Source organism: Mesoplodon mirus (assembly GCF_964341445.2).
Source record: "Mesoplodon mirus genome assembly, chromosome: 16".
Classification (NCBI taxonomy): domain Eukaryota; kingdom Metazoa; phylum Chordata; class Mammalia; order Artiodactyla; family Ziphiidae; genus Mesoplodon; species Mesoplodon mirus.
Window position 1 is genome coordinate 36,360,502 of NC_138992.1, and position 14,568 is coordinate 36,375,069.

At 36.7% G+C, this 14,568-nt stretch overlaps 1 protein-coding gene across 2 annotated transcripts in view; it reads left to right on the top strand.

Moving 5' to 3' along the window:
• The window catches only part of STK3 (serine/threonine kinase 3), a 303,925-nt gene that overhangs the window by 33,554 nt on the left and 255,803 nt on the right, over positions 1 to 14,568 (top strand). For both annotated transcript variants that reach the window (XM_082600787.1, XM_082600788.1), the window contains exon 2: positions 9,032 to 9,112. In XM_082600787.1, the coding sequence (XP_082456913.1) occupies positions 9,032 to 9,112 (81 nt within the window). The remainder of the gene's footprint in view (positions 1 to 9,031; positions 9,113 to 14,568) is intronic.

The window sequence follows — 14,568 nt, forward strand, 5'->3', positions numbered from 1 at the left end:
GGGTTACACCCTCATGACTTAAGCACCTCCCAAAGGCCCCACCTCCTTATACCATTGTCTTTGGGAGTTTGGATTTCATCAAATATATATTTTGGAGGACACAAATATTCAAACCATAGCATAGCAGTTCTGTTGATTTTTAAAAATTTGTTTTTCTATTTCCTGTTTTCTTTATCTCTGTACTAATCTTTAGCATTTCATTCCTTCTGTGAACTCTGGGTTTACTTTATTTTTCTGGTCTCTTGATGTGTAAAGTTAGGTTGTTACTTTGAGATCTTTTTATATTTTTATTTAGTCACAAACTTCACTGCAATTTTATTTATTTAGTTATTATAAAATAAGCAACAAGGATATATTGTATGGTACAGGAAAATATAGCCATTACTTTGTAAATGGAGTACAATATATAAAGATACTGAATTACTATGTTGTATAACTGAAACTAATATAACTTTTCTTTGATGTTCAGTTGCTTTTTTCATACATTTTTTTCTTTTTTTGTTGTTTTTTTTTGTTTTTGTTTTTTGCGTTACGCGGGCCTCTCACTGTTGTGGCCTCTCCGGTCGTGGAGCACAGGCTCCGGACGCGCAGGCTCAGTGGCCACGGCTCACGGACCTAGCCGCTCCGCGGCATGTGGGATCTTCCCAGACCGGGGCACGAACCCATGTCCCCTGCATTGGCAGGCGGACTCTCAACCACTGCGCCACCAGGGAGACCCAATACATTTTTTTATAGCTTTTATTTTTTTTAACATCTTTATTGGAATATAATTGCTTTACAATGGTGTGTTAGTTTCTGCTGTATAACAAAGTGAATCAGCTATACATAAACATATATCCCCATATCTCCTCCCTCTTGCATCTCCCTCCCACCCCTTTAGGTGGGCACAAAGCACCGAGCTGATCTCTCTGTGCTATGTGGCTGCTTCCCACTAGCTATTTTATATTTGGTAGTGTATATGTGTCCATGCCACTTTCTCACTTCGTCCCAGCTTACCCTTCACCCTCCCTGTGTCCTCAAGTCCATTCTCTATGTCTGCATCTTTATTCATGTCCTGCCCCTAGGTTCTTCAGAACCTTTTTTGTTTTTTAGATTCCATATATATGTTAACATATGGTTTTTGATTTTCTCTTTCTGATTTACTTCACTCTGTATGGCGGTCTCTAGGTTCATCTACCTCACATAAATAACTCAATTTCGTTTCTTTCTATGGCTGAGTAATATTCTATTGTATATATGTGCCACATCTTCTTTATCCATTCATCTGTCGATGGACACTTAGGTTGCTTGCATGTCCTGGCTACTGTAAATAGAGCTGCAATGAACATTGTGCTACACGATTCTTTTTGAATTCTGGTTTTCTCAGGGTATATGCCCAATGGTGGGATTGCTGGGTCGTATGGAAGTTCTATTTTTAGTTTTTTAAGGAACCTCCATACTGTTCTCCGTAGTGGCTGTATCAGTGTACATTCCCTCCAACAGTGCAGTAGGGTTCCCTTTTCTCCACACCCTCTCTAGCATTTATTGTTTGTAGATATTTTGATGATTGCCATTCTGACCAGTGTGAGGCGATACCTCACTGTAGTTTTGACTTGCATTTCCCTAATGATTAGTGATGTTGAGCATCTTTCATGTGTTTGTTGGCAATCTGTATATCTTCTTCGGAAAAATGTCTATTTAGGTCTTCTGCCCATTTTGAGATTAGGTTGTATGCTTTTTGATATTGAGCTGCATGAGCTGCCTGTATATTTTGGAGATAAATCCTTTGTCAGTTGCTTCGTTTGCAAATATTTTCTTCCATTATGAGGGTTGTCTTTTCGTCTTATGGTTTCCTTTGCTGTGCAAAAGGTTTTAAGTTTCATTAGGTCCCATTTGTTTATTTTTGTTTTTATTTCCATTTCTTTAGGTAGTGGGTCAAAAAAGATATTGCTGTGATTTATGTCATAGAGTGTTCGGCCTATGTTTTCCTCTAAGAGTTTGATAGTATCTGGACTTACATTTAGGTCTTTAATCCATTTGAGTTTATTTTTGTGTATGGTGTTAGAGAGTGTTCTAATTTCATTCTTTTACATGTAGCTGTCCAGTTTTCCCAGCACCACTTATTGAAGAGGCTGTCTTTTTTCCATTGTATATACTTGTCTCCTTTATCAAAAATAAGGTGACCATATGTGTGTGGGTTTATCTCTGGGCTTTCTATTCTGTTCCATTGTTCTGTATTTCTTTTATTGTGCCAGTACTGTACTGTCTTGATTACTGTAGCTTTGTAGTATAGTCTGAAGTCAGGGAGCCTGATTCCTCCAGCTCCGTTTTTCTTTTTCAAGATTGCTTTGGCTATTTGGATCTTTTGTGTGTCCATACAAACTGTGAAATTTTTTGTTCTAGTTCTGTGAAAAATGCCAGTGGTAGTTTGATAGGGATTGCATTGAATCTGTAGATTGCTTTGGGTAATATAGCCATTTCACAATGTTGATTCTTCCAATCTAAGAACATGGTATACCTCTCCATCTGTTTGTATCATCTTTAATTTCTTTCATCAGTGTCTTATAGTTCTCTGCATACAGGTTTTTTGCCTCCCTAGGTAGGTTTATTCCTAGGTGTTTTATTCTTTTTGTTGAAATGGTAAATGGGAGTGTTTCCTTAATTTCTCTTTCAGATTTTTCATCATTAGTGTATAGGAATGCAAGAGATTTCTGTGCATTAATTTTATATCCAGCTACTTTACCAAATTCATTGATTAGCTACTACTATTACTGTGTTACTGTCGATTTCCCCTTTTATGGGTGTTAGCATTTAGCATTTGCCTTATGTATTGAGGTGCTCCGATGTTCAGTGCATAAATATTTACAATTATTATATCTTCTTGGATTGATCCCTTGATCATTATATAGTGTCCTTCTTTGCCTCTTGTAATAGTCTTTATTTTAAAGTCTATTTTGTCTGATATGAGAATTGCTACTCCAGCTTTCTTTTGATTTCCATTTGCATGGAATACCATTTTCCATCTCCTTACTTTCAATCTGTATGTGTCCCTAGGTCTGAAGTGGGTTTCTTGTAGACAGCATATATATGGGCCTTGTTTTTGTATCCCTTCAGCAAGCCTTTATCTTTTGGTTGGAGCATTTAATCCATTCACATTTAAGGTAATTATCAATATGTATGTTTTTATTACCATTTTCTTAATTGGTATGGGTTTGTTATTGTAGGTCTTTTCCTTTCCTTGTGTTTCCTGCCTAGAGAAGTTCATTTAGCATTTGTTGTATAGCTGGTTTGGTGGTGCTGAGTTCTCTTAGCTTTTGCTTGTTTGTAAAGATTTTAGTTTCTCCGTCGAATCTGAATGAGATCCTTGCTGGGTAGAGTAATCTTGGTTGTAGGTTTTTCCCTTTCATCACTTTAAATATGTCCTCCCACTCCCTTCTGGCTTGCAGAGCTTCTGCTGAAAGATCAGCTGTTAACCTTATGGGGATTCCATTGTATGTTATTTGTTGCTTTTCCTTTGATGCTTTTAATATTTTATCTTTGTATTTAATTTTTTATAGTTTGACTAGTATGTGCCTTGGCGTGTTTCTCCTTGGATTTATCCTGTATTGGACTCTTTGTGCTTCCTGGACTTGATTATTTCCTTTCCCACATTAGGGAATTTTTCCACCATAATCTCTTCAAATATTTTCTCAATCTCTTTTTTTTCTCTTTTTCTGGGTCCCCAAAATTCGAATGTTGGTGCATTTAATGTTGTCCCAGAGGTGTCTGAGACTGTCCTCAATTCTTTTCATTCTTTTGCTCTGCGGTAGTCATTTCCACTATTTTATCTTCCCGGTCACCTACCCGTTCTTCTCCCTCAGTTATTCTGCTATTGATTCCTTCTAGAGAATTTGAAATTTCATTTATTATGTTGTTCATCAGTGTTTGTTTGCTCTTTTGTTCTTCTGGGTCCTTCATAAATGTTTCTTGTATTTTCTCCATTCTATTTCTAACATTTTATATCATCTTTACTATCATTATTCTGAATTCTTTTTCGGGTAGACTGCCTATTTCCTCTTCATTTGTTTGGTCTGGAGTTTTTTTACCTTGCTTCTTCATCTGCTATGTATTTCTCTGTCTTCTCATTTTTCTTAACTTACTGTGTTTGGGGTATCCTTTTCGCAGGCTGCAGGTTTGTAGTTCCCGTTGTTTTTGTTGTCTGCCCCCAGTGGGTAAGGTTGGTTCAGTTGGTTGTGTAGGCTTCCTGGTGGAGGGGGCTGGTGCCTGTGTTCTGGTCAGTGAGGCCGGATCTTGTCTTTCTGGTGGGCAGGAACGCATCTGGTGGTGTGTATTTGTGTGTCTGTGACCTTATTATGATTTTAGGCAGCTTCTCTGCTAATGAGTGGGGTTGTGTTCCTGTCTTGCTAGTTGTTTGGCATAGGGTGTCCAGCACTGTAGCTTGCTGGTCATTGAGTTAAGCTGGCTCTTAGCACTGAGATGGAGATGTCCGGGAGAGTTTTCACCGTTTGATATTACATGGGGCCGGGAGGTCTCTGGTGGACCATTGTCCTGAACTCAGCTCTCCCACCTCGGAGGCTCAGGCATGACAGCCGGCCATAGCACCAAGACCCTGTCAGCCACACAGCTCAGAAGAAAAGGGAGAGTAAAAAGAAAGAAAGAAAGAAAAATAAAATAAAATACAGCATAGTAAAATGAAATAAGGTAAAAATTATTGGAATAAAAAATAAAAAAAATTGTTAAAATAAAAAGATAAAAAAGTAATAGAAGAAAAGAAAAAAGAGAGCAACCCAACCAAAAAACAAATAGACCAATGATAACAAGCACTAAAAACTATATTAAAAAAAAAAGACAGACAGAACCCTATGACAAATGGTGAAAGCAAAGCTATATGGACAGAATAACACAAAGAAGCATACACATATACACTCACAAATGGAGAAAAAGGAAAGTAATATATATATATATTTAAAAAAAAACAAAGGAAGAGAACAACAAAATCAATAAACAAATATACCAATGATAATAAGCTCTAAGTACTAAACTAAGATAAACATAAAACCAGAAATAAATTAGATGCAGAAAGCAAACCCCAAGTCTACAGTTGTTCCCAAAGTCCACTGCCTCAGTTTTGGGATGATTTGTTGTCTGTTCAGGTATTCTGCAGATGCAGGGTACATCAGTTTGATTGTGAATATTTTATCTGCTGCTCCTGAGGCTGCATAGAGAGATTTCCCTTTCTCTTCTTTGTTCGCAGAGCTCCTGGGGTTGAGGTTTGGATTTGTCCCCGCCTCTGTGTGTAGGTCGCCTGAGGGCTTCTGTTCCCTGCCCAGACAGGACAGGGTTAAAGTAGCAGCTGGTTAGTGGGCTCTGGCTCACTCAGGCCTTGGGGAGGGAGGGGTATGGAATGCCGAGCGGCAGAGGCCAGTGTGATGTTGCAGCAGCCTGAGGCGCACCATGTGTTCTCCCGGGGAAGTTGTCCTTGCATCACAGGACCCTGGCAATGGTGGGCTGTGCCGGCTCCCGAAAGGGGAGGTGTGGACAGTGACCTGTGCTTGCACACAGGCTTTTTAATGGCTGCAGCAGCAGCCTTAGTATCTCATGCCTGCCTCTGGGGTCCGCACTGATAGCTGCGGCTTGTGCCCGTCTCTGGAGCTCCTTTAAGCGGCGCTCTTAATCCTCTCTCCTTGCGCACCAGGAAGCAAAGAGGCAAGAAAAAGTCTCTTGCCTCTTCGGCAGCTCCAGACCTTTTCCCGGACTCCCTCCCACTAGCTGTGGCACACTAGCCCCCTTCAGGCAGTGTTTACGCAGCCAACCCAGTCCTTTCCCTGGGATCTGAACTCCGAAGCCCAAGGCTCAGCTCCCAGCCCCCACGCGCCTCAGAAGGTTAGCAGAGAAGCCTCTCAGGCTGGTGAGTGCTGGTTGGCAGCGATCCTCTGTGCAGAAATCTCTCCACTTTGCCTTCTGCGCCCCTGTTGCTGTGCTCTCCTCTGTGGCTCCAAAGCTTCTCCCCCTGCCCACCCACTGTCTCTGCCAGTGGAGGGGCTTCCTAGCATGTGGAAACTTTTCCTCCTTCACAGCTCCCTCCCAGAGGTGCAGGTCCCGTCCCTATTCTTTTGTCTCTTTTTTCTTTTGCCATACCCAGGTACGTGGGGAGTTTCTTGCCTTTTTCGAAGTCTGAGGTTTTCTGCCAGCGTTCAGTAGGTAGGAGCTGTAGGAGCTGTTCCACATGTAGATGTATTTTTTATGTATTTGTGGGGAGGAAGGTGATCTACACGTTTTACTCCTCTGCCATCTTGAAGCTGAGATCTTCTTTTTAAATCTAAGGGCTTACTGCTATAAATTGCCCTCTTAATGCTGCTTTTGCTGCATCCCTTGTGTTTTGGTATGTTGTATTTTTGTTTTCATTTCCTCCAGATATCTTCTTAATTCCCTTGTGATTTCTTCTTTGACCACTTGTTTGTTTAAGAGTATGTTAACGTCCACGTATTTCTGGATCTTCCTGTTGCCCTACTGTTTTTGATTTCGGTTTTCATTCCATTCTGTTTGGAGAAGATACTTTATATGATTACAGTCTTCTGAAATTTTAAAGATATGTTTTGTGGCCTAACATGAAGTCTCTTTTGGAGAGTGTTCCTGTTCCGTGTGCATTTGAGAAGAATGTGCATTCTGCTGTCGTTGAATTTTTTTTTGTATTTACCTGTATTTTTACTAGCTGCTGTTCTTTATTCTTTTGTATAGGTTTATGTTTCCTTTTGACATCATTTTCTTGTAGCCTGAAGAACTGTCTTTAACCGTTTATTGTTGTGAAAGTCCGCTCATAATGAATTCTCTCACCCTTTTTTGTTTGAAATTTTTTAATTTTTCCTTCACTTTTTGAGGGATATTTCCATTAAATATAGAGTTTTATTTTGATTATTGTTTTCTATCATCACTTTTAAGGAGTCGCTGTCTTTTGGCTCGCTTACTGTCTGGCAAGAAGACTACAGTCATCCTTGTTTTTGTTCTTTTTTTAAAATACATTTATTTATTAAGTGTAGCGGGGGCTACACTTCATTGCAGTGCATGGGCTTCTTATTGCAGTGGCTTCTCTTGTTGTGTATCACGGGCTCTAGGTGCATGGGCTTCGGTAGTTGCAGCATGCGGGCTCAGTAGTTGTGGCTCATAGGCCCTAGAGTCAGTAGTTGTGGCGCTTGTGTTTAGTTGCTCTGCAGCATGTTGGATCTTCCTGGACCGGGGCTCGAACCTGTGTTTAAGAATTCACCTGCCAATGCAGGGGACACAGGTTTATTTGACTAATTTTTCTCCTCTTTGTGAGTCACAGTTCCCAATTTCTCATATCTATAATTTTTGATTGAATTCTTTAATATCATCTAATAGCTGGCCCTTATTGAAGATTATTATTTATTTAAACTTATATCATCCCCCATTGATGTATCATTTTGTACATAGAAGGTGCATAATTTTTGCTGTAGTATTTTGAAAACATATAATGTAGTGTTATTTTAATCTACTGATGTTAGAATTATTTGAGGATCTTTCATTAATATTAAATGGTCCTGATTTTTCTTAAAAAAAACCCCCACATTTAAAAAAACTTAGCTTTTCACCAAAATTATTTAACACGTTAGCTATGTTAATGTAAAGTTTATATGAGAATAATCATCAAATTTAGGGTAATTTTGCCCACTTCTACTTTATTCTTTCTGAATTATTTTTGGTCCTTTATACATGATACTTTATTCATATGGAATTATTTTTGGTCTTTCAGACATACCATGTATAATGCCTCTCATTTCTTGCTTCTAGATATTTCTGCACATGCCATACTATGGATGACTTTTAAAAAAGCAAAAACAAAATAAAAAGACATTTCTCTATGGCAAATAGTCAAGTAGACCATAAAACTAAAAACTCGTAAGTGAAGTCAATACAAGTGAAAATATTTACAACCTAAACGAAAGCCAGTTTCCCTTGTATACAGATAAGAAAAGGGCCAAAAACCCAGGAGAAAAATGAGCAAAGAACATGAATAGATGATTTGTTTTATATTATATTAAAAGTTGCTCAACTTCATTCATAGTAAGAGAAATGCAAAATAAATCTTCTGTGAGTTACAAGTTTTCACCTAATGTATTGGCTGAAATATTTGGTTCAATACTATGTAGGTGGAATTGTGGGAAAAGACGCTCTCATATATTACTGGTAGGAGATGAAGTTCATATAAACTCCCTGATGGGCAGTTTGTTAATATCTATTAATATACATATATATTAATATCACATACAATTATAGTAGATAAAACATGCCATAATGTAATCAATCAGCAATTTTAATAATTACTATATAGTTATTATAATAGTGATCTTATTATGTTATTAAATTTATATTATGACATATGGTTATACTTACAGTATATGTGCTTATTTATCAATATATATACTTCTGTATTTGTGTGTGTTTATATATTCCCTTGACCTGACAGTTTCGCTTCTGGGAGTTTATCTTAAAGATACACTAGCACATGTGTGAGTTGACTTATATATAAGCTTATTTATTGCAGTGTTGTTTATATTAGCAAAAGGGAACCTAGATATCCATAAGTAAAGGATTGGTGAGTAAGAGAGACTACATCTTTGCAACAGAATAGGATGTAGATGTAAAAAAGAAAAGAATGAGGATGCTTTCTATGTATTTATGTTGTAGAGATCTCCAACATGGATTTTATGTTGTCAAGTAAAAACATCAAAGTATATAACAGTGTGGATAAAAAACATTGTGTATAAAATGCTATATTGTGTGTTAAAAAGGGGGAGAAATAAAAATATATATTCATATTTGTATAAAGGTTTCACAAGAAGCGAATAAAAGTGCTTATTCTTTGAGGTGTTTCTGGGAAGATTAAGAACAGGGGTTGGAAGGAGACTATATACTGTATACTTTTTTATATTGATTGATTTTTGAACCATTTCAGTATATTGCCTCTTAAAAATAAAATTGAAAAATTTATGAAAGATCTTAAGGAAAATATTTTTTCTGTTCTTTTTCTCATCAGTAAGCTAAAAAAGCTGAGTGAAGACAGTTTGACTAAGCAGCCTGAAGAAGTTTTTGATGTACTAGAGAAACTGGGAGAAGGGTAAGTACAAAAACATGAAAGTAACATTTAGATAATGACAGAACAGTTTTAAAATACTGTGTAAAATTAGTCTTTCACTAGAGTATATTTGATTGACTTGAGTAGTAAGAGTATAGAGGGAATGTATCTGAACATAGTGAAGGGCCGTATATGACAAGCCCAAGCTAACATCATACTCCGTAGTGAAAAGCTGAAACTACAGGAGAACTTCCAGGATAATAAAAGGCACAAAACACAATTAAAACAGCTTAGATTAGCAAGAATAGGGAAAAAGAAATAGAGAAAACAAAAATATAAAGTAGTAAGCTAAATGTAAGTTGGAAGGAATAAAGTGAAATACATTTTTCACTAAATGTCAATTCTCTCATAGACAAATTATTAGGGCTAATTAAAATGCAAAACCTAGCTATATGCTGTTTATAAGATGCCCATGTAATACATAGGATAGATATATAGTGGTATTTCCTACTAGAGATATCAGATAAGAACTAATCACACCAAAAAACAAAAAAGAAAGCAGGAGTGGCAATATTTATATCAGGTAAATTAAAGTTAAAAGATCTTAAGTGAGTAAAGAGGGGTTAATATTCAAATGAAGAATAAAGAGGGATATTAGGTAATGATATAAAAGACAGCTTATAATGAAACATATATGTGTCAGTCACCGTGACAATTAAATTTCTGAAGGAAAGCTATTAGAAACATCAGGGGAATCTAATAAAAATATATTCATGTGCGAAATTTTAATATTTCTTTTTCTGAATTGGACAGACTAAGGAAAAAAGAGAAAAGACATAAAGAGATTAAGTATTATAATCAACAAACTTGATTATATATATGTGTGTGTATATATATACACACACACACCATATATGTGGTATGTATTTATACTTACATTGATATAACCGTTCTTGCCTCCCCCCACCCCCATTTTTTGGTATATTCATGGACCACTGATTAAAAAAAACTAAGAAAAAACCCCCAACAAATTCTAAAAAAAAGGGATTTTGCAGGTTACATTTCTAATTATAGTCTACTAAAATTAGAATTAAATAATTGCAATATGGTAAAACCCACACTTATTGGAAATTAGGAAAGATAATCTGAGGTAACCTATGAAGAGGAAATTGCAAATTATCTAGAAAACAATGAAATAGAGAACAAATCATACTAATATTTATGGAATCCAGCAAAGCTGTAATTAGGTGACTGTATTTAGTTTTGAATTTATTTACTACTAAAGAAGAAAGACCAAAAAGTAAGTAAGTAAGTAAATAAATAAATAAAATAACTTAGTGCTCATTTAAAGAACTGAGAAAAATAATAAAATGTACCAGAAGAAACTAGAAATAGAGAATTCATGAACTAAAAAGCTGAAATTAATGAAATAGAAAGTAAAAAAATTAGAAATAATATATGTATATAAAAGATACTTGTTTGAACAGGTCATTAAAATAGTTAAACATAGTTCTGACTTTGACTAAAGAAAAAATCAAAAATAATTGAAGATTTGGAATAAGAAAGAACATACAAGCAATGATAAAGAAACAATTTGAAGAATTAAAAGACTACTAAATGCTGCTCTATGAAAACTCATTTGAAAATCTAGAAGTAGATGATTCCATAACAAAATATGAATTGTGTGAATTGACTCCCAGAGAAGTTTAAACTTAGATATATCAATTACCATAGAAAAGATGGAAAGGCAGTTAAATATCTATTAATTAAAAAGATACCAGCTCATGATATATGTACACATATAGCTGATTCACTTTGTTATACAGCAGAAACTAACACATCATTGTAAAGCAATTACACTCCAATAAAGATGTTTTAAAGAAAAAAAAAAAACACCAGCTCATAGTAGCAGTATTCACAATAGCCAAATGTGGGGATGTCCATCAGTTGATGAATAGATAAACAAAATGTGATATATCTGTACAATGGAATATTATATAGCTATTGAAAAGAATGAAGTACTGATACATACCTCAGTATGGATGAACCTTGAAACATACATTCAGTGAAAGAAGCCAGAAACAAAAAGTCACATATGATTCCATTTATATGAGGTATCCAGAATAGACAAATCCATAGAGACAGAAAGCAGATTCCAAATGATTTGGAACTAGATAGAGGTGGTAAGGATTACACAACATTGTGAATGCAATAAATGCCGTTGAATTGTATACTTTAAAATGTTTCAAATGGTGAATTTTATGCTATGTTCGTTTTACTTAAAAAAAAAAAAAAGTACCAGCTAAGGTTTATCCAGTCATTAAGGGACAAAGAATTGCAGTTATTTTTATGAAGCCAGCATAACTTTAATCAAAATCTAGATGTATGAAAAAAGAAAACTGTAGTTCAGCCTTACTTTGCTACCCATTATGATTACCATGCCCACCTTGTCTCAGATGGAAAGACATTGCCACTTCACTTCTTAATGGATCCCAACATCCGTTAAATTTAGGGAGTTTATTTCAGTGTTGACATCTCTGTTACCTCTGACCTGCACTATACAGCTTTCAGTGACACCAGTAAAGGGAGTATCCTCTGGACTCTCTCAGTGAGCATACTTAGAGGGTGGGCCAGCAGGTCACATGGTGAGATATCTATTCTAGTATTCCATCTACTTGAGCCTTTGATCTCCTTCCTCTGATATATAATGAGGATCCCTGGCATCTCACTTAATGTGGGCCATTGTTGAGTCTGGGTTTTAGTTAACTAGCTGAGCAGACTGTTAGGGACACTCTCAACTGTTTGTTAGAAGTAAATTCCTTTCTCCCTGGAAATCTTAGAATTCCTTCCCACACATATTCTTTAGGGTTCTGCTAATAAAAACTGACAGAATCATACACCTCTTTTGGTGTGACTAGTAGGTACTCTTGGGTCAGATTTTATATTCATTCCTCTGGTGTCTGTGGGAATTTGAGTATAATTATAGGTCTGGGACAATGAGAGGTGGTGGTGATGTAGTCTGGGAAAGGATCTGCATTTCCCTGAAAGGCAATTCCCTCAAGTAAGGTCTTACAGAGTCTTCAGGCATCATGAGGTTAATTTTCTCAGACTGGGGATAGGGTTGCTTTTGCTGACAAGGGAGACTTGGTAGGGGTTGGGGTTTCAGGTATTCAGATTAATAACAATCTATATTAATAGCCCAATGCCAATTCTCTGGGTACCTCTCTTTACAGTTAAAAACCTAACTTTAGCATAGTAGTCCTGGTGATGTTGTGAATTCAGTTTGCAATGTAATTCAGCTTCCAGCAAGATTAGACTTTGAGTTTGGGTTTCAGAAGTGTCAGTCCTGGGCATATAAGAATTACGACTTTCTTTTGGAGCATTCAGAAGTTTTCTGGGTCTCTCAGTCTTGGGCTGGCAATTTAAGCCCTGAGCTTGTTATAATTGTTTTATGACTTTTCCAGTGTAGGCAGGAGCAGCCATTCCATTCTGCAGTCTTTGTACCCTTATTTTCACTGTGACATTCAGTTGATACATGGTCTTCTAAAGCTTTGCCTAGACTCCAGGCAACTAAGGATAATAATTGAAGTAATTGTTTTGCCCCTAAATACCATAGGCTATCAATGTTCTGTTTGTCACTTGTTTTGAAGCCATCACTGTATTCAAATCTAAGAAAAAATGAATCCAAATTCCCATCTTCAAGATTCCTTCCCTTAGAACCAGTTCCTTCCCCAAAACTACTGGTAGCAGGACATGGTTAGGAAAAGAAAGGCTACTCTGTGTACTCTGGGTTTAAAGAGTTTATTATGAAATTTGGGGCTCAAATGACTTGTGGAAGGGCCAGGGATGCAAAGGTTATGGACTTTGTCACTGAAGGTCAGAGAAGCCAGTGCTGAAGATCTCAGCCTGGAGTAGTGAAGTGGTGTTTCTTAGAAGCTCATTTGGGATTTGCTGGAATCCTTAAGAATCTTTGAGAAGCTCCCACCAGCTATCTTAGTCTGCAGCAGCAGCATCTTGATTATCAAAAAGCTCAGCAAGAAGCCACTGTGTATCTTATATCTGCTAATGCATCTGCTACAGCTAAATTTGGAGAATGATAGTTTCTCCTCAACTTTTTGCCATTCAGATTTCGTGCATTGTCAAACTCTTAACTGGGATCCATTCAGGGAAGGGAAATTGGGAAACATGGTTCCCAGTTTTCCTCCTTTGTAGTGACAAGAAGACCTTAGAAGGGACTGATGGCGTTGCTTAACTGACAATAGGTAATATAGCACTGAATTCTAGATTAGCTTTTGAGGGAAAAAAAAATATATATACACACACACATATATACACACACATACCTACACACACACACACACACACACACACACACAGATATGGCTTCTAAGGGGAGATGCAGATTTCCCCTGCTATCTGAAAGTAGAGCCTTCCTATGAAACCTTTCGTAAGTTGAAATGTTGTAAAGCAAACAAACAGTTACCTTATGACACGTCTTGCTAATGGATACACAGAATAAATTGAGGTAAAGCACAGATGCTCACAGACACAGTTCAAAGCTCTGGCAGCGTGATGCTGAGATGCTGAGTGTAGTTTCCAGGGAATGAGCTTGGCGGTGCCACTCTTGCTGCTCATGGTACTTTCTCCCTCTATAATGGCTCCTGCAAAAACAAATGTTGAATGCTGTTTTTTCTTTTCACCTTTTTTTGTAAAAGGGTAAATCTTCTTCGAATTTCTTCTGGTTAGCGAAACAGGTACTAATCCAGGTGTTTTGTAAAAGTGAAGGGGCGTAAGGTGAACTTTTGAAAAGTGGGGTTTACCTGTGTGTGTGTGTGTGTATATGTGTGTGTGTAAATTAGGACTATACACACACACACACACAAACCCAAAGGTGACTTTGGGTATCAAACTAAATTAAATTACTTCAGAAAGCCCAAAGAAACAGAGGATAGAATGCAATTCATTTTGTTAAATAACTGCTTTGTCACTCATTTTTCACTTTTTCACTTATTTTAAAAGATTGTAAATTTGAAATGATTCTGCATAGCTTCCTAATATTAGGAAACATTCCATGTCTCTAATGCTTTGCTCTTCCTTCTCTTCTGTAGAAATCATGAGGTAAGGAAAACATGATCTTTGGAGTCAGAATATGTTTGAATTCTGGCCTTGCTGGTCACTGGTATCTGAGTCTCTATTTCCTCATCTTTTAAAATGGCTATAGTAGTATTTTACCTCACAATTGAGAGGGTTGAATTTGATAATGCCTGTAAAACATCAAGCATAGTACCTGACTTACAGTAAGAATTTAGTAAGTGATAGCAGTTTTTACCTTGTCTTCTAATTCATCTCAAAATACAACTGGCTTCCCTCTCTCATTGTTCTTGCTTTTTAAGACACATAAATATTTAATTGGCAATGTTTCAAGAGTTGTAGCAGAGACAGTTTTTGAGCAAGTGGCCATTAGATCCTATTACTCATTTTATTTATCTGTGCGTGTG